Below are 19,422 nucleotides of genomic sequence, written 5' to 3'. Positions count from 1 at the left end.
TCCGCCTGAGTCAGTTTGTCTTGAAAGCGCGTCTGTCTGTCTGTCTGTCTGTCTGTCTGTCTGTCTGTCTGTCTGTCTGTCTGTCTGTCTGTCTGTCTGTCTGTCTGTCTGTCTGTCTGTCTGTCTGTCTGTCTGTCTGCCTGTCTGTCTGTCTGTCTCTGTCTGTCTGTCTGTCTGTCTGTCTGTCTGTCTGTCTGTCTGTCTGTCTGTCTGTCTGTCTGCCTGTCTGCCTGCTCCGTTCCCTAATTGTCTCTGTGCTTTCCTGTGCAGGAACAAGTCCCAGAAGAGCAAGTTTGACGAGGAGCTGCACAACGAGATGACGATCACCATCGACGAGCTCAGCAGCAAGTATGGTCCGCTGTGAAAGTTGATTGGGCCTCAAGTAAATACAGTACATGCTGTGTAGCGCAACAACAGCCAAACCAGACCTTGTGCTCTCGCTCTCTCTCTCACTCTGTTCTCTCTTTTTTTTCCTGTTTGGTTTTAGCATGAGGTGTTTTAGTGTTTTATAATTGAATGATAAAAGGCATTTGACTCTCTCTCTCTCTCTCTCTCTCTCTCTCTCTCTCTCTCTCTCTCTCTCTCTCTCTCTTTCAGGCAGTGGTTCAAGTCTGAAGAAATCAGCAGCCTCGCTGTGTGGTTCCCCAAAAAAGACCAGGAGAAACAGGTGAGCTTATTATTAGGCCTTTAGGCCATTTCTAACTCCTCAGAAAGATGACATCACACTATCAGATTACTACTACTCTATTGAATAGGGGTGTAACAATTGTACAAACCCACAATTTGAGGTTGACGTTTGCATTTAAGGTCACGATTCCAATTCTAGTTTCAATCCGCTTAATGTTCTCTTCACCAGTGTTGGGCAAGTTACTTTTAAAAAGTAACTAGTTACAGTTACTAGTTACTTCTTCCAAAAAGTAACTAAATTACTTACTCAGTTACAAATTATAAAAGTAACTAGTTACTTCAGAAAGTAACTATTGCGTTACTTTCAAGTAATTTTTTTACATAAACAACATACACACATCTAAACTATTTTAATGTTGCTGTGGGACAAAGTGAGACTAGCCTCCAATCAAATGCCATGTATGTAGATATTATAATTACTATGTTTATATAGTGGATCATACAAATACAAACACAATAGATGTTTTGGAACTTTTGATATGTATTGCCCCTCAACAGGCCACAACATGGGCAACATTAAATTATGCTTGTTAAGCACTATACCAAAAATAAATAACAAATATATACTGATTGATTGAACATTTTAATTAACAGATTGCAGAATGGGTACAGTACAGTACAGCTCAATACACACAAGGGGATGCAGATCAGAGAAAGACTTTCGTCTTGTTTACATCAGGGTCCCCCATTTTCAATTCATGACATTTATGACATACACAACATACAGATATAAGAATCTAATCTAATCATCTAAACAAATCTAATCATGACATTTAAGACATGCATGACATACAGATATATATATCTCTGACTCTGAGCACCTGAAGACTGTGCTATTAAACCAGGAAGTGCAACACTATGTCAGCAGAGTAGAGCCTCCACTACTGCAGTGCCCTGCGCTGCAACACAACAACTAACACAAGAGTGAACAAAAAACGCTCATGGACCCGCGGTCTGTCATTGACTGCTCGCTTGTGTTGTTCGTTGGATTCGTTTTGGATTATTTGGGCTCACCAAACAAACTGTCAAAACGTACACAGACCCGCGGTCTCACGTTGACTGAACTCGCTTGTGTTGTCGCTCTTGTCAGACTTTGGAGGCACCCGCCCACCTCTACCTCTGATTGGCTTACCATGACATTTTACTCAACCTCAGCCAATCGCGCTGAGGTTGGCTGAGAAGAACAGTATGCCTCTCGGCGCAGAGATCTGTCTGATGGAAAAAAAACAGCTTCAATCATAGACAGTAACTCGCCACATTGTTTGGCAGTAACGGTAACAGCGTTATTAAGATTGGAAGAGTAATCTGTTAGATTACTCGTTACTGAAAGAACTAACGCCATTATTTATAACGCCGTTATTCCCATCACTGCTCTTCACACATCTTTAAACATTGGCATTGACAGTGGGTCAGGAGGTAGAGCAGTCGTCTGGTAATCGGAAGGTTCCTGGTTCGATTCCAGTTCCTCCTGGCATTGTGTCGAAGTGTCGTTGAGCAAGACACTTAACCACTAACTGCTCCCGATGAGCAGGTTGGCATCTTGCATGTGAAGCCGGTTTCACTCCGGTTCTTCACGGCCCAGTGATAGTACTCTGCTTTGTATGTTGTGTGTTGTGTGTAGATGAATGACAGACAGGCTTGTGATCTCCTTTTAGCCGAAACTGTGACGTGTTTATTAGCCAGCAGCCGGTCAGGCAATAGAACAAACACAATGCATCAGCATTAATGTATTGGCCACAAACAGCTCACACAGCTCAGTTCAGTTCACAACAGACTCTTGAATAAAACAATACAAATAAACAGTTCAAAACACAATTAACCAAAACATAGGAGCTACAAACATACCTGTCAGGCAATAGAACAAACACAATGCATCAGCATTAATGTATTGGCCACAAACAGCTCACACAGCTGTGGGTAGGAAAAACTGCAGTTAAAATATTGCCAGCACGAGCCGTGTGTGCAATCCCTCCCTCCATTTACATTTACATTCACATTTAGTCATTTAGCTGACGCTTTTATCCAAAGCGACTTACAAGTTCTGTACGACAAGCCATCAGGAAGGGCACAACTCTATCAGCTGAGCAACAATGTTCATCAAAGTGTTGAGTGCTACAGTGTAGGTTAGTTTATTAGGACAAGTGCATGACAGTACGGTTAGTTAGGGTTAGATTTTTTTTTTTTATAGTTTTTTTTTTTTTTTTTTTTTATTCAGATAATGGTTGAAGAAGTGCGTCTTTAGTCGACGGCGAAAGATTGGACGTGATTCGGCTGTCCTAACTGGGGTGGGTAGTTCATTCCACCATTGTGGGGCAAGGACTGAGAATAGGCGACTTCTCTTTGATGACCCTCCCGGAGCTTGGATAGGAGTAGGTCTGAGGCGGCCAGAAGATGCAGAGCGTAGGGGTCTTGAGGGTGTGTAGTTAGAGACCATTGACCGGATGTAGGCGGGAGCGGTTCCCTTTGCCGCACGGTATGCTAGGTCGAGGGCCTTGAAGCGGATTCGTGCAGCAATGGGGAGCCAGTGCAGGTCCCTAAGAAGTGGGGTGACATGGGCCGACTTCGGTAGGTTTGAGATCAGGCGGGCCGCTGCGTTCTGAATGAGTTGAAGAGGCTTAGTGGCAGTGGCCGGGAGGCCAGCGAGCAGTGCATTGCAGTAGTCGAGGCGGGAGATGACTGTTGATTGGACGAGGAGTTGGGTGGCTTCTTTTGTCAGGAAGGGGCGGATCCTTCTGACGTTGCTCAGGAGGAATCGGCAGGTTCTGGTCGTTGCTGCGATGTGAGCAGAGAAGTTCAACTGGTCGTCGAGGACAACACCAAGGTTCTTGGCGGTCGGGGACGCAGTCACAGCTGCATTCTCGACTGTGATTGAAAGGTCGGTTAGGGGGGAGGATTTGGCCGGCAGGTGGAGCAATTCTGTTTTGCTTCCAATGTCAGAAGCCGACCAACGGTCTCATAAAAAGTCCAACGTATTTATGCAAACGTTCGCTAAGACGGTTAAATTCCCTACGAGACAACTGTACAACTGCATATTATCAACCTTGAATTACTTTATAAACCCGGTTCACTGTTTGGGATTATATTTACAATATTATCAACTCTTAAACCAGAAATATATCAAGGTACACAGGACAGCTCCTCACCTCAGTTCAGTTCACAACAGACTGAGGAAAGGAGCGTGAAAAGCAGTTACAATACGTCGCTGCAGGAGGAAGTGACGATTTCAAAATAAAGGAAGTAGCTCCCAAAACGATCTTTTTGTTACAACCTTTAGAATATAAAAGTGACAATAAATAATATCAAAGCAATAAAATAAAACGTGAGGGATTATTTGTGGAATGCATTACTGTATATTTAATATACCTGCTACACATGGTTGCCTCCTCCGTCTGTGTGTGTCAATGGGTGAACGTGAGGCATGAGTTGTAAGGCGATTTGGATAAAAGCTCAATATAAATCACATATTAGGAGCGGCTGGGTGGCGCAGCAGACATTGCATTCGTCACCAACGCAAGAGACACCGGGTTCGAATCCGGCTGTCGGCGTTGTCTCCGGCTTGGGCCGGCCGTCACACTGGCTCAATTGGCAGAGTCAGCGGGTGGAAGTCGATGGGTGGTAATCTGGACGTTGTGGACAGCGACTCCTACAGGTCGGTTGGGGGACGCCTGCACAGCAGAGACAGGAAATTGCGGGGGTAGTGTGAGCCTCCCACACGTTACACCTCGCCAATGAGAGTCCGCGCTGGCAGGTGAAAAGATGTGACAGGCTGCCTCCTCGTGTACCGGAGGGGACACGTGATGCAAGGCTTCTATCCTCCCTACAACCGATCAGTGGGGGGCATATGCGAGCAACGTTCAAGACAGGGGAGCGGAGAATTGGAAACACGAATTGGGATGGGAGAAAAATAGAAAATAAGGAGAAAAAGTGGATAAAAATATATATATAAATGACATATTTATCACAACTTTACCACATAAATGTCAGATGAAAGTTCTGGCCAGACAGTTGAGTTGTGCGACTTCTTCTTCTTCTTCTTTTTCTCTGCAGTACCGAGCCCTGGACCTGCCCATGTTCAAGCACTACATTGGCTGTGCCACCTTCATCTTCCTCTGCATCTTCGTGGTTCAGATGTTCGTCACAACAGAGTATGACCTTATCAAGTCATAATCATCCTCCACTAATTAAAAAACCCATCATAGAGACGTTCATTTCCCTTGACAAATCATAATAACATACTATATCAATTCGGTTGGAGTGAGAGGGAGACGGTGGCCTGCTGGTGTCTGAATGGCCTGTTTGTCATTGTTCCCCACAGTCAGAAGATGCTGGGGATGTCATTTGGCGTGCTGGCCTGTGTCCTCGTGCTGACCCTGGGGATCTGTTTCGCCGGTCACTTGCAGGTCAGTAGGAGTGGCAGCTTGAAACACAAGGTAGTCGATCCAAATGACAACGTTTTGGTCGAAATCACTCTGTATGAGGCTCCGATTACCACTGAGCAATATCACATGAGAGGGTAGTTTATACTGCAGTATAACTCTGTGTTATAGTTGTTTCTTTTTTCGTACATTTTAATTGGCCTAATTCTCCTCATTGTGCTTCTTTGTTATTGGGATTTGTCATTTTGGGTTATTTTGATTGCTGTTGTCTGTCCCTGTGTGTTCTTCTGTTCTCTGTTCCAAAGTGTTTTCATTGTATCATGGTCTTTACACATAGACAGCCTGCTATTTCTGGTTTAGCTCTTTCCCCACTGTTGGTTGTGGTTGTGGTTGTGAATGTGCATGTGTGTGAGAGTGGGAACAAGCTGTTTTTTTTTTTTTAAAGTAGTGTCATCTATTTGATCCACTCATTTGCACCCCAGCCTGCATTCACGTCGCAGACACCTGGTGTTTGCTGCCCTACATTCAGCAGAGATGGGCCATGTGATCTATGCGTTCACTAAGACAGATTCCTGCCCTAGAAATAGCCCACTGTACATTTAGAACCCACTGCTTCACTCACACATTATGTCTGGAGGTGGGTGACCGCCCTGTCAATGTCGCACATACTGTACCTGTTTAAATCCTCTCCAAACACGTTTCGCAATTATGCCACATCAATGTGGAACACCCTGCCTAAAGCTGTAAAGGAATGTGAATCACTACCCACCTTCAAAAACACTCTCAAAAAACACCTACGTGAGACTGCAATTCGAAACTGGCCCCTACAAATGTCCTAACCTAGTTGTACAGTAAATTACCAAGTAAGGCTTTGTCAATATTCCAATGTACAGTGTAAAATGTGTGTGTGTCCCCTTCCCAACCCCCCCCCAACCCCCCCCCCCCCCACCTCCAATGTACAGCCCTCACCCAACCCACCCAACCCCACCCCACCCAACCAACCTCCTCCAATGTACAGTTTCTATGCCAAATGTATATACACTCCTTTTCTGGACACTTTTGTATCACAAACAGTACTGTATTTGCAAATCTGATATGTCATAAATGTATAGATGTAGCAGTACTGTCTATCTGTATGTCATGTATGTCATATATGTTATGATGAATTGAAAATGGGGGACCCTGATGTAAACAAGACGAAAGTCTTTCTCTGGTCTGCATCCCCTTAACAATTGTATGTATTGAGCTGTACTGTACTGTACCCATTCTGCAATCTGTTAATAAACTTTTCAATCAATCAATCAATCAGCGCCTGTTCCCAGAGAAGCTGTCCAGCTGCCAGTGGCTGCCGGCGTTGTCTGAAGCGGTTGTCAAGCGGCCGTGTGTGCGCCTCCCACTGGCCACCATCACCACTGCGGTCATTGTGATCCTGGCTGTTTTCAACCTGGTAACAGACTGTATTTACAGTGCTACAACACATAGAGAACTGACGGAATGCCATCCCATGCTTCTCTATATATAGCTGTGCTTCAACAATAGCTGCCGTGCCGCTCTTCAAAGCTAGAGCGACACAGTGGCTGACTATCAATCAAAACATTTTCTCCCCCTCCCTCCCTAGTGCATCATCCCAACACATTCAACAGAATGTTCCGATAACAGTCCTGAGCTGAGACTCACAAACGACTCCCTCGAGCAGGGCTTGGACGAAGGCCTCATCTACCTGCCTGTGAGCGGTCACGTTTTACACAAACAATGATACAGTTTTGGGACAGTTGGGACATTTTAAGAAAATATAAATATGCAATATTCTCTCTCTCTCTCTGCCAGTACTCTGTGTACAGTTTCATCCTGTCCCTCATCGCATGTGGAGTGTTCCTGAGGGTGAGCTTTGAGCTCAAGGTGCTCTTCCTCGTCGTGGCCTCCACAGCCTACTACATCATCATCTCCAAGGAGGCCCTCTTTGTCATCTATGGAAAAGTCATATATGGGAACTGCAGCAGGTGGGGCTGAACTATGCTCACAGATCTAGTCAGGCCATATTAATAGGGGTTTAAAGCTACAATCTGGATTTAATTTGAGCAACTAAACTATGTTTACAGTCACATGTTCTTGAAGAGTTAGATTTGTAGATGGAAAATAATCATAACGAAAGATAAAAGGTCAGTTTGAAGAGTAATTTTTCTACTCTAGTGGGTTGATATTTTCACCATGCTGCACACTCTGCCCCACCCCACCGAATGGGATAGGATAAAGTGTGCACCAGGGTGAAAATATCAACCACTAGGGCACAATCTGTGAATGCAGTATCCAAAAGTCCGAACTATCCCTTTTAATGTGAAATTTGAGGCCTGTTGAGGTCCAACCGTGGATATCCCCTTTGTGTATTCCAGCACTAGAGAGGAGATCCTGGGGGCTCTGGGTCTGGTTAAAGATCCCCAGATGATGAGCTGCATGTACATCACGTTGTTCCTGGTCACCATGCTCCTCATCTCACAACAGGTAAGGATAATTTACCTCTCAAACCTGCCCACTTTTCTTGATTCTCCAATCACAACTGTTGCTTCCCTAGATACTACTAGGTCCATTTTCTTCTCCCTCTCTCATCATTACATCGTCCATCTCAAGGGGAATCACACTTGCAAAGGAAGTTGCTCTCTTGGAGGGAAAATAACAACTGCTCCTTTTTGGGAAAGTTTGATACAGCATTTTTTTGTGGCGTCTTGTGTACACAAAGCATTTTTTTTGTGACTCGTTCACCAAGACTTAACATAGTGATGTTTTTGTTGATCGACGGAAAAAAGGATGAACATCTGAGAGAAAGCAAAGTGTGTATTTTCTTCATTCAGACCAACTTCTTCTCCAAATATACACCCTCTCCTCCTCCCCTTTCTCCTCCTCCTCTACAGTCAGTCTGTTCCTCTTTAGTTTACAACCATGTCCCTCGTTTCCCCCCTCCTCCTCCTCTTCTTTTCTCTCTCATCACATCTTCACAGTGTGCGCGCGTGTGTGTGTGCGTGTGTGTGTGTCCACCTTAGAACGAGTCGTGCTTTCGCCAAGACTTCCTGTTGAAGAACAAGAACCAGACGGAGCAGGATGAGATCGAGACCCGGGAGAACCTCAACCGGCTGCTGCTGGAGAACGTGCTGCCGGCACATGTGGCCGCCCTGTTTGTCGGGGAGAATAAAAAGAACGAGGTGGGACTCCACTCAAACTCTTTACTTACTGAGAAGTACAAGGTAGGCGTCCGGGGTCGAGGTGGATATCTTAAAGCCCCCCCCCCCCCCTCCTCCTCTTCACCCACGTCCGCCCCTCCACCACGTTGGTTCTGTGCAGAGGTGGAAAGATACCCAAATCTATTTCTCAAGTAGGAAATAGTGACGCATCAGTTACATTTATACTTGCGTTGGTGTGTATGAGTACCTGACTAGAAAATTATTAAAGTAGAAGAGAAGTACTTAGGAGTATACTCAAGAGTACTTATTTACTTTTGTGTCCAAAAATGGTCCTTCGCAAAACATTTACCGCTTACTACTGTGGTTTTGGCGTGATCTTTCAAAGAATTTGATTGGTCATTATCAGAGGACAGTCTGTTTTCTTTGATCAAATATAAAAAAAAAAATGTATGGTAGTGTCTCTTGTACTCCTACATGTAAAGGGGCATAATAATGCAAATTATTTTGCACATAATCTCACACATCCAAAAACCCTAAACAGTTTTGCACACATTCATTTAGTTTGACAGTTATTGAGAGTAAATTAGTTTGAATATGGCCACCAGTGATGTCTTCGGGGACATCCCTTGTGTTGTGTTAATTATAGCTCAATGACCTATAAGATATGGTATTGCTATTTTTCATCTACATCATATCATGGAGCTATAATTAACACAACACAAGGATTCAATGTCCCCATTGTAAGTTGTTACTTTCCACCTCTGGCTCTGTGCATTGGGGTCCCATATCACCTGGCTCCTTCTCAAGTTTAGCAGCTTGACACCTCAGCAATAATGTTGGAATGGAATTGGGTGAATGGAAGTGCTATTCAGTCAGTGGTTAAGGGACATTAACACCCCCAATGGCAAACCTGCCAAACATGATTCACTGTATGTCTTGATCAACGTCTGTTCCATGAACCAGCCCCTCATTGCGGAGACAGAGCCACCCAACCTGGAATCAATATTAGCCTTTCACAGTCACTACCCACACAAAGGAGACAGGAATAAATAATGAACACATACAGTAGATGCAAGGCGATTGGGGAGGGATTTGAGTCATTCCAAATACAAATTATAATATTGTGTCTTTGTTTGAATTAAAACAATTGTATTATGAACGGCAATGTGTGGCATGTCTTCCAGGCTAGAACCCGTCAGTCACCATTAGCAGACAGACAGGCAGGCACTTGGACTAATGACCGTCAACTATTTTAGCTCTTGCTAATCATTTCTTAGAAAAACATTTGAGTGTTTGAGTCACCAGTAAGCTACCCAATAGGAGATGCGGGTACAGCACATGCAAAACATCGAGTCGGTGGAGTGTTTGGGGACCAAATTGAATGGAAATGTGGACAAATTGTAATTGTGCATGTGTTACACCCCAATGGTATGAGTGACATCTCCTCCATTTACCCTCCTTGGAAGCCTCTCATCTAATCTCGAAATATCTCATGTTGTTAAACCCAAGTAGTGCAGTACTTGCATTGCCAAATCACACACACACAAAAAGTCTAGCATGTGGAAAACCTGAGCAAACTGTATACAGTTATAGCAAAATAGGATATCCAGACAGCATATTAGAGAGGGATTTGACAGAGGCTTCCTTGTAGAGGTGAATACCGGTTGACACTTAACAGCACACTCTCATATTACTTTGTGGCTCTGTGCTCTGATATCCACCAATGTTTTGTGCATCTCCACAAACGTCCCTCTATCTATGCATGTGGCACTGCTTCCCTCATCTTTATGCACTAATACTAGAATTGTAATTGCCACAGCCACTCAGTGCACCTGTCGTATCTGCTCTCTTATCCAACAGGATCTGTACTACAAGTCATACGACTGTGTGTGCGTGATGTTCGCCTCGGTGCCAGACTTTAAAGAGTTCTACACGGAGTGTGACATCAACAAGGAGGGCTTGGAGTGCCTGAGGCTCCTCAACGAGATCATCGCCGACTTTGACGAGGTCCGTAAAGAAGGATGAACCCCCGCGAACTGTGATGACAATGATCTGATTAGATTGTATTGTCATTATACAGCACAAGTACAGTACAATGAAAAGAAGTTTGGCATCCTACCAGAGTGCAAATGTAACAGTAAATAGCAATATACAATGTACACAGGTGATTAAACTGGGTACAAAAGATACAAATTACTATTACAGAGTGTAGTGCTAATCAGATGTATGTACAGAATTGTAGTATACTATGTACAGTGATACAGGTATAAAGACAGTATGGTAGTAGTCATACTGGCCAGCAGCGTAACTAGTAAAAGTAGGATATGTAAGGGATAATGTATAGCTACGAGGTCATTGTCGCAAAATAATTGACCGACACGGACAATTATTTTGCGACAATGACCGAGTATAGCTATACTAGGGCTGACCCCTATTAATCGATTAGTCGACTAATCGGTCGAAAGGGGCCGTAGTCGACTGGCCAACCTCTTAGTCGAATATAATAAAAAATAAATAAAAAATAAAAAAATTAATATATATATATATATACCGGTATATATTTTTTTTAAATAATTTTTTTCAAAAGAAAAGAGGCATAGAAGCGTGGCTAACGCTAATGGCACGCATACCAGAGGCTAACTGCCTACGAAAACAGGCACAGAGGCACTGAAAGAGGATTTCACCCATCTAATGAACACACTATACTAGACAAATATCACGATGTATCCATCAGTGGACCAATTGCATGCTTTTGCAGAGGACAAGAAGCCTTCAGTCGACTCCTTCAGAGATAAAGCACCCCCCACAGCCCAAATGGAATGATAATTTTTTAAAAAAATATTATATATATATATATATTTTTTTTTAAGTCGACTAACGGCAAATTTTGGCCAATCCTAGTCGACCATCCAAATCCTTAGTCGGGGACAGCCCTAAGCTATACATTATCCCGCTTATTACATGGCTAACTTACTAACAATATACTTCATTTTACACCATCGACAAGACGAGATCAAATGCAGACGCAGTTCTGTTCCGTCGCTCCGCCCTGTCATCGCCGGCAGTGTCTGATTGCACTGATGTCAGTGGGCTTGATTGCGAACAGCTGCGCACAGCGGTCATTATTGCTCGGCAGAGGTCCGTTATGTAAGGGATAATGTATAGCTACGAGGTCATTGTCGCAAAATAATTGACCCGACACGGAGTTTAAAATACCGAGCCGCTTCGGCGAGGTGCTTTAAACGTCAGTGAAGGTCAATTATTTTGCGACAATGACCGAGTATAGCTATACATTATCCCGCTTATTACATGGCTAACTTACTAACAATATACCTAATTCATTTTACATCGACTCGCAACACTGGTTCTGGCTGCGTTCTGGCTCCGCTCGTCGCTCCGCCCCCTGTCATCGCCGGCAGCAGAACACCGGCAGTGTCTAATTGCACTGAAACAGTGTGTGTCAGTGGGCTTGATTGCGAACAGCTGCGCACTGCGGTCATTATTGTCCCACAGCGGTCATTATTGAAAAATAATGACCGCTGTCGGGGGGCTATTGACCAATCACAAGCAAGCATTTCGGCGAATGTGAAAACGCCATGTAATAACGAGTAATAACGGACCTCTGACGAGCGCTATTGACCAATCACAATCAAGCATTTCGGCGAATGTTAAAACGCTATGTAATAAGTAAGTATATAGAGGGGTTATATGCAGGTATATTCAGACAAATATGGATATATATGTAGTAAATATAAAAATATGAATGTAAATATGCAGTATATACAGCACAGTTGTACATGCTATCATACTGAGTTATATGGGTAGACTATACTGGAGTGGGTAGTTGATTACAGTGGGGTGGGTAGTATGATTACAGTGTAGGGCAGTTGTAGACAGTGAAAGCAGTAGGTAGGTATAAATTGAGTATATGCAACAGAGTTCAGAGTCGTACAGTATGGGTAACCGAGCCTAGGGTGTAGGCAAAGGAGTTCAGAGTTTATATGGTTATATGGATGACAGTCATGATAACTCAAAAAGTCCCCACACGGCTCATTGTCCTATTTTTATGCCACAGCTGCTGTCCAAACCCAAGTTCAGTGGCGTGGAGAAGATCAAGACCATTGGGAGCACCTACATGTCTGCTGCAGGCCTCAGCGTGACTCCAGGCCAGGAGAACAACCAGGTACAGCAGCTACCAGGACTACATGGAGGCATCGCCGGTCCCGGGCGGGTATGCCAAGGAGCCGACCGGTGGAGCCTATGTGATGATATGATATGATATACCGGTATTTGCATTTATAATGCGCCCCCCCCCCCCCCAGCCAATTTTTACATCGGTCCGAGGCGCAGCCCGGGGATAAAATAATACAAATAAATGGACAGGACAAAGAAAACAGGGAACCAGGCAGACGGACAGACAGAGAACATAAGAACACCTCAGACACACAACACAACAGCAAAGTAACTCAATGATCAGTTTGGCCCGTGGGACCCTCAGACACAGTTGGTCATTTGATCTGAGGGACCTGGAGCGGGTTGGACCAAGAGTTCCTCAATGTAGGCCGGAGCGAGACCATTGAGGGCTTTGTAGGTGAATAGCAGAATTTTAAAGTTGATTCTCTTCCTCACTGGGAGCCAGTGGAGAGCACCTCTATCAAAATGTAACCATGTGTAGGGGGCGACGCAGCACCACAAGCACTGTGATTGGCCCACATGCCTCGAGTCACGCATTTTCATTTACCTTGCTCCCGTGTGGAGGATTTAAAGAATGACCATAGATAAGGAACCAACGTGGAAGTCTGTTTCAGCCTTCACTCCCACGATACGGCTGTGGGACACTGAAAAGTCTTATTATTGTATGTGTTCTGTGACCGTGTGCTCTTTCAGGATAGAGAGAGGCAGCAGGCCCAGATAGGGAACATGGTCGAGTTTGCCATCGCTCTCATTGGCAAACTGGATGGCATCAACAGGCATTCCTTTAACAGCTTCCGCCTCCGTGTGGGTGAGTATGGCATTACTAGATTCATTAACTAAAACCTGCACTGTATCCAGTTCTGTGTAATGATACAGGTATCCCTTGGTTAACCTTTACCCCATTGTAGTCACACACAGACAGATACTTTTAGACACATACCAGTAACTCCATGTACAGTCTACTGTGATATACTGTAAATCCAAGACAGTTTATTCTGAACGGATCCCCTAAATCACAGAACATATTTAGAATTGTGGGGATAGTCATGGAAAATGGTTCTAGCCATAAGCGGTGGAAGTTGTCGTGCATAAACAATTTGGTTGCAAAAAATGTATGACGCTCTTATCCATCACTGTATGAAAACAACCATGGCTAGCGAATTAAATCCATTAAATTCCCCTCTTGAAAGATGTTTTTATTGGAAAAAGCAAACAAACTGGCATATAATCTGGTTTTGACTTCACATTTGTCACTCGCTCTGTAAATAAATGTCATTGAAATCACTCATAACACAGTAAGACAAACTGTCACTGGACACGTTTAAATGAAAGGCTATATTGTCCTCTGTATAATAACTCTTTACATGGGACTGTTGGGGATTGCCTTTCCCCTACTGTAGGTATTAACCACGGTCCTGTGATAGCTGGCGTAATCGGAGCCAGGAAGCCACAGTACGACATCTGGGGGAACACCGTCAACGTGGCTAGCAGGATGGAGAGCACCGGTGAGCTGGGAAAGATCCAGGTACAGAAAATATAATCCATACTGGTCCATTTATATGTAATGGTTACAACACTAAGAGGGGCCGCTTCTGGTATCATCAGAACAGAAATAGCACCAAATACAACACAAATGTACAACAAAAAATACACTGGTATATCATAATAGGTCAATAGTACTCTGGAATGCTCTGCCGAAAAACATCTTATACAATACATAACAAAATTACTTTAACAAAATATATTAAGAGATATCTTGCAAACTTGTCAAGTATGTAACTTTTATGTTTTTTTTTTTTAACTGGAATGTTAGATTTCATAATGTGAATTTGTATATTTGTATACATTTTTTATTTATGCGTTTCGTTTACTTTTTATTTGTATTTTTAGTTGTACATTTGTGTTGTATTTGTTTTGTCCAGGACCCCAGGAAGACTAGAGGCTCTTTCATGAGTCTCTAATGGGGATCCTTTAACACTTTGGATGCCAGCCACGACATAACGTGTTATCAGCCCGCCCCCTGAATGCCCACCACGACAATTAGCGTGAAATTTTTTCTATTAGCGATCTGAATTCATATTTCATCAACCGAGTCTACCGTTGGGAAACCAGCCCCATCAGGAGCTCAGATGTGAAAAAAGCAACCCCTATCGTCTCCCAGATGGTAATGCACCCTTTTGGAATGGACTCAATGAAAATGGATGAGAAAAAAAAATCCGGAATCCACATTTGACTTCTCACGCATGTAACCGGAGATGATCCCAGTCATTGTGGAGCATCAGAATAGCGTGTAATATGTGTTTACAGTATGTAGCGTTGGATCAATAAAAGGATCGATTTTTGGAATGGCGATCAGGAATTGGAATAATCTTTTTGGATAACATCTGATCTCAGGTAAGGAATCTATTTTACCAGTCTTAGGAAATCAGACCCGTTTTCACGGAGATATAAGCTTTTCCCCTATGTGTGATGTGGCTGTTTGGCTGTGCGAGCGATCAGGAAATATATCAGATCGCCTATATAGCGTGCATACGTACTAGGGATGGGTACCTTTCACATTTGAACCGATACGGTACCGGTACCTGTGAATCGATACCGGTACCCAACGGTACCTTTTTTCTGTACTTTAGTCTCAAGAAATGTAATTTACCTACTTCAGTCGTGAAAAAAAAATCCAAACTTCAAATAACTACAATTGACAGTTTCGGCTTGCCATTGCTCCGACTGCTTTGTTGTTGAATCAAGTCAAATCCTAGGTAAGCATATATTGTGCGTGTCAACGTTGACATGAAAAGAAAAAAGGTAAAAAAAATAAAATCGGTATCTCACTTGAATCGATACTCGGTAGTAGCCTACCGATGTGTTTCGGTTCGGTACCTCAAAAGTACTGAATTCGGTACCCATCCCTAATACGTACACATATACTATCGATAATCTAGCGTTTATTTGAAAACTATTCATAAATAGGCCGAAAAATTTGTGTATTCTAGAATATTTCATTTATTATGGAATATTTTTATTTCCCTTGAAAACGAGGGCTTTTCAAGATGCTATAAAACGGAAATTAACCAATAAAAAAACAATCCGCTTTGACAATGTTGACTGGAAAATGAGTCATTGATAAGCGACGGGCAGATTAGACACATAGCCATTTTTTCTAACATAGATTAGGCGATATTAACGCTAACATTGAAGTGGATGGTGGGCATTCAAGCACTAAATCGTGCGCCCCCTGCTGGCACTGAAAGAGTTAATAAACAAACATTTAGCTTTAGTTGATGTGAGTGCAGTCTAATCAAATGCTATTCCTGATGTTAGAATAGAAGTTACAAAATACAAATTGTTCCGCCACAACCATTTGATAGTTCCTGTTCCAATAGTTACACAACGCAGCACTGAGAGCCAAAAGAAACAATAATGTGTCTGCATTATGCCGTTTTAACCGATCCATGATGTTACTTTCCTGCCTTCAGGTGACGGAGGAGACGTCGGACGTGCTCCAGAAGCTGGGCTACTCGTGCGAGTGCAGAGGCCTCATCAACGTCAAGGGTAAAGGGGAGCTGAAGACCTTCTTTGTGTGTACGGACATGAGCAAGCAGCAAGGCATGGGGCTCAGCTGAGGCCTAGACCTGCCCCGGTTAACACCGTCTGCCCAGGGGCACAAGGGCAACAACACAAGCCTTTTGGATGGGACTCATGCACACAAGTAGAGTTTACACACTTTGTGCAAGTGTTGAGAGAGAGACTGAACGGAGAACAATGCAGCGGAATGTTAAGGTTCCTGGACAAAAAGACTGAGGATTGTGCAGAACTCTGTGGAACTGTGTGGTGAACGTGCTCTTTGGTGCAGGACTCTGTGGAACTGTGTGGTGAACACGCTCTTTGGTGCGGCCCGTGTGATTTATCTGAATCGTGGCAGTCGTAGACTTCATGCTGAAAAGATGTACATTTTCCCATCCTTTTCTCTTCTTCTATGCCTACTCACAATTATGTCAAGTGATCAGTCATCCCGTTTATCATACATTGTTTGTGACAGAATGTGTATTATACTAAAGCCAAATACCGTTTGTAGTCGCTGAAGAAGACCGCTTTATGAAAAAATAATGACTTGAATCTCAATCTTACAGGAATCAAACAATCATATTGGACCGTCAAGGAAGATCCTACAGGATTGCTACTAGAATGTAATACGATTCTGATTGGCTTCTTCTATCCCATTTTGGAAGCAATCTTTTAGCATTCCTAAAGAACTCTTTGGATTATGGGTGGTCACACGCTGCTGTTACTGTGTAATAGGTGAGATACTGTGTATGTGTGAGGCGTGTACTGTTTCATTATCAGAAACACACTGTAAGAAATTACAATGTTAAATATAAGTGCTGGAGAGAAAAAAAGGCAAAAAAGTGCATCTTGCGTATTCAAATGTTCATGGAAGATTGTTGGAAAATAATTTAGTACATGTAATATTTTGATTGGTTCACATGTTTGAAAGGATATTGTTTGAGAGTTTTCTATGGAGTGGTAGCTTAATGGTTATAGAAAAGTGCTTGCGGCCACAAGGTTGCTGGTTTGAATCCCTACGCTGGATGGGAACATCTGTCAAGGTACCCGTTAAGCAAGGCATTTAACCTAAAAACCGTTCCAGTGTAGACTGCAGTGGCCAACAGTTGAAGACTGTGGTTGTACTGAGGTGAAAGTGGGTAACCCTCCCTCCCCCCTACAACTCAATGTTGCTGTAAATGTATTCTTGGTCAATGCTTGTCTGATTAAGTAAGGGATAATACACTAATATGTTGGCAAGAGATTAAACTGCAGTTTGTCAACTGTAGTGTTCTATTCTACATAAATAACCCAATATTAGGCTACGCAAAAAAAACATTCAATTTAAATTATGATATCGGCGTCCCACGATCATGAAAACAAGATACAATGATTATTGCGCCGCATGCCTTCACAGCGGTGCACTTTGCAGTAGTTTCAGCTCGTGTTGAGGGAGCCATGGTGTTTCTCCAGTTATTTTGAAACGTCTTTGGTAACTTGAAGATGACAAAAAGGCAGCCTTTGGTTGAGAAGGTCAAACAAATTCAGTCGTCATATGTTCTCAAATCAACGAGTAATTAAGCATTACATCACGCGCAGGAGTGGGTTGTGAGAATTAGACCATGCCTAGGGGTGGTCGTTAGACTCCCCTAAGTCGTTAGACTCCCCTAAGCATGGTCTAATTCTCACAACCCACGACTGCATGTGGTGTAATGGCTTTTATACAACTGGCGCATTCATCCAACCTTATTGCTATACAATAAACACATTAATTGAAGATTTATTGAAAAAACCATCCGCCAGAAAAAGTAGTTCACAAAAAAAAAGAGAAGTTGCCTCCATGTGGAAGCAGCTCGGAAGTGCATCCAACTGTTCTCAGTAAGACATCCAACTGTCTTTCAACTAGGCATCCAACAAACTAAGACATCCAACTGTCTTTCAACTAGACATCCAACAAACTAACACATCCAACTTTTCTTTTTTAACCTACTTTCTATAGAACTTCATTCTTAGATGCTTCTATAGAAGTAGGTAAAACAAAAAAAAAATCTCTTTGCCCTATAAGAGTTATTATTATTATTTTTTTAACCTACTTTCTATAGAAGCAGCTGGGAGGTGCGATTATTGAATTGATGATTGATTGATTGCTAATTTTATTAGTCCGCCTTGTTTCCAACTGGTTAAGTTTAGGCACTCTTTCGAAGCCGCTCTCTTTCGAAGTTGGTTAAGGTTAGAGTTTGGAATCAGGGCTGGTGGTCTATCGCCCTGCTCTAAAGACAAACTCTAACCAACTTCGAAAGAGAGCGACTTCGAAAGAATCAATTCAATAATCCACGGTCACTTAGAACAGCGCACCTCCCAGCTGCTTCTATAGAAAGTAGGTAAAAAAATTATTACTTTTTTTTTGCAATTAATCAATCAATCAATCAATTCACGCGATTTTTATTTTGTTCTACAATGACTCATGACCCATCAATTACATCATCCAACATTGTTTAAGAAACGACAGAATCGTTTTTCATTTAGTCTTTATGACCCTATCACCATATCCTTTCGTAATGTTTACTGTCCGGCTTGTCCGCCATCTTGCTTTCATTCCTAAAAACCACAAACGGCGGTGTGATAGGAATGTGGTTGTGGGCGGGTCCTGGGACCAAGAGCGTGGGATTATTACAAATACCCACGTGTAAATTGACTGTTTCAGCCAATCAGAATCGAGAAATTTGCATGCCGTTGTATAATTGTTTAATAATTAAATGTGTCCCGTCTCTACACACATGCTCTGAGTCTGAGGGAACTGCTGATGCTCTGTTTGGACCTCTTGGTCTACTCCAACCTCCTGCTTGTTTGGACCTCTTGGTCTACTCCAACCTCCTGACTGTTTGGACCTCTTGGTCTACCCCAACCTCCAGACTGTTTGGACATCTTGGTCTAATCCAACCTCCTGACTGTTTGGACCTCTTGGTCTACCCCAACCTCCAGACTGTTTGGACATCTTGGTCTACCCCAACCTCCAGACTGTTTGGACATCTTGGTCTAATCCAACCTCCAGACTGTTTGGACATCTTGGTCTACCCCAACCTCCAGACTGTTTGGACATCTTGGTCTAATCCAACCTCCTGACTGTTTGGACCTCTTGGTCTACTCCAACCTCCTGACTGTTTGGACATCTTGGTCTAATCCAACCTCCTGACTGTTTGGACCTCTTGGTCTACTCCAACCTCCTCTGCCCGTTGCCAGTCTGTTGGACATGTATAGTTTCTCAGCTACATCTCTAGTCATCACTAGGCCCTCAGCTGCATTGTTCTCTGTGCCTCAGAAAACTTGATTTGTCTTGTGGCCTTATTCTCTGTCTTAGACTGCCAATCTTGTCTATTATGGTTACATAATGTATTGCCTTCATGTGAACAAATGTGAGTTTGCATTTTGTACAGTTCTGGAATGTAATAAAT

At 43.1% G+C, this 19,422-nt stretch overlaps 1 protein-coding gene across 2 annotated transcripts in view; it reads left to right on the top strand.

Annotated features, from left to right (window-relative positions):
• Nucleotides 1-17,561, top strand: part of adcy7 (adenylate cyclase 7) — a 96,620-nt gene extending 79,059 nt beyond the window's left edge. For both annotated transcript variants that reach the window (XM_084337315.1, XM_084337314.1), the window contains 14 exons: nucleotides 271-348; nucleotides 598-667; nucleotides 4,735-4,832; nucleotides 5,003-5,087; nucleotides 6,373-6,510; nucleotides 6,682-6,789; nucleotides 6,891-7,063; nucleotides 7,454-7,562; nucleotides 8,099-8,257; nucleotides 10,097-10,243; nucleotides 12,312-12,419; nucleotides 13,124-13,238; nucleotides 13,831-13,955; nucleotides 15,904-17,561. In XM_084337315.1, the coding sequence (XP_084193441.1) occupies nucleotides 271-348; nucleotides 598-667; nucleotides 4,735-4,832; nucleotides 5,003-5,087; nucleotides 6,373-6,510; nucleotides 6,682-6,789; nucleotides 6,891-7,063; nucleotides 7,454-7,562; nucleotides 8,099-8,257; nucleotides 10,097-10,243; nucleotides 12,312-12,419; nucleotides 13,124-13,238; nucleotides 13,831-13,955; nucleotides 15,904-16,050 (1,660 nt within the window). In that variant the 3' untranslated portion in view covers nucleotides 16,051-17,561. The remainder of the gene's footprint in view (nucleotides 1-270; nucleotides 349-597; nucleotides 668-4,734; nucleotides 4,833-5,002; nucleotides 5,088-6,372; nucleotides 6,511-6,681; nucleotides 6,790-6,890; nucleotides 7,064-7,453; nucleotides 7,563-8,098; nucleotides 8,258-10,096; nucleotides 10,244-12,311; nucleotides 12,420-13,123; nucleotides 13,239-13,830; nucleotides 13,956-15,903) is intronic.
• The last annotated feature ends 1,861 nt before the right edge of the window (nucleotides 17,562-19,422 follow it).

The sequence above is a fragment of the Notolepis coatsorum genome (assembly GCF_963971535.1).
Source record: "Notolepis coatsorum genome assembly, chromosome: 20".
Lineage (NCBI taxonomy): Eukaryota > Metazoa > Chordata > Actinopteri > Aulopiformes > Paralepididae > Notolepis > Notolepis coatsorum.
This window is presented reverse-complemented; position numbering and strand designations above follow the sequence as displayed.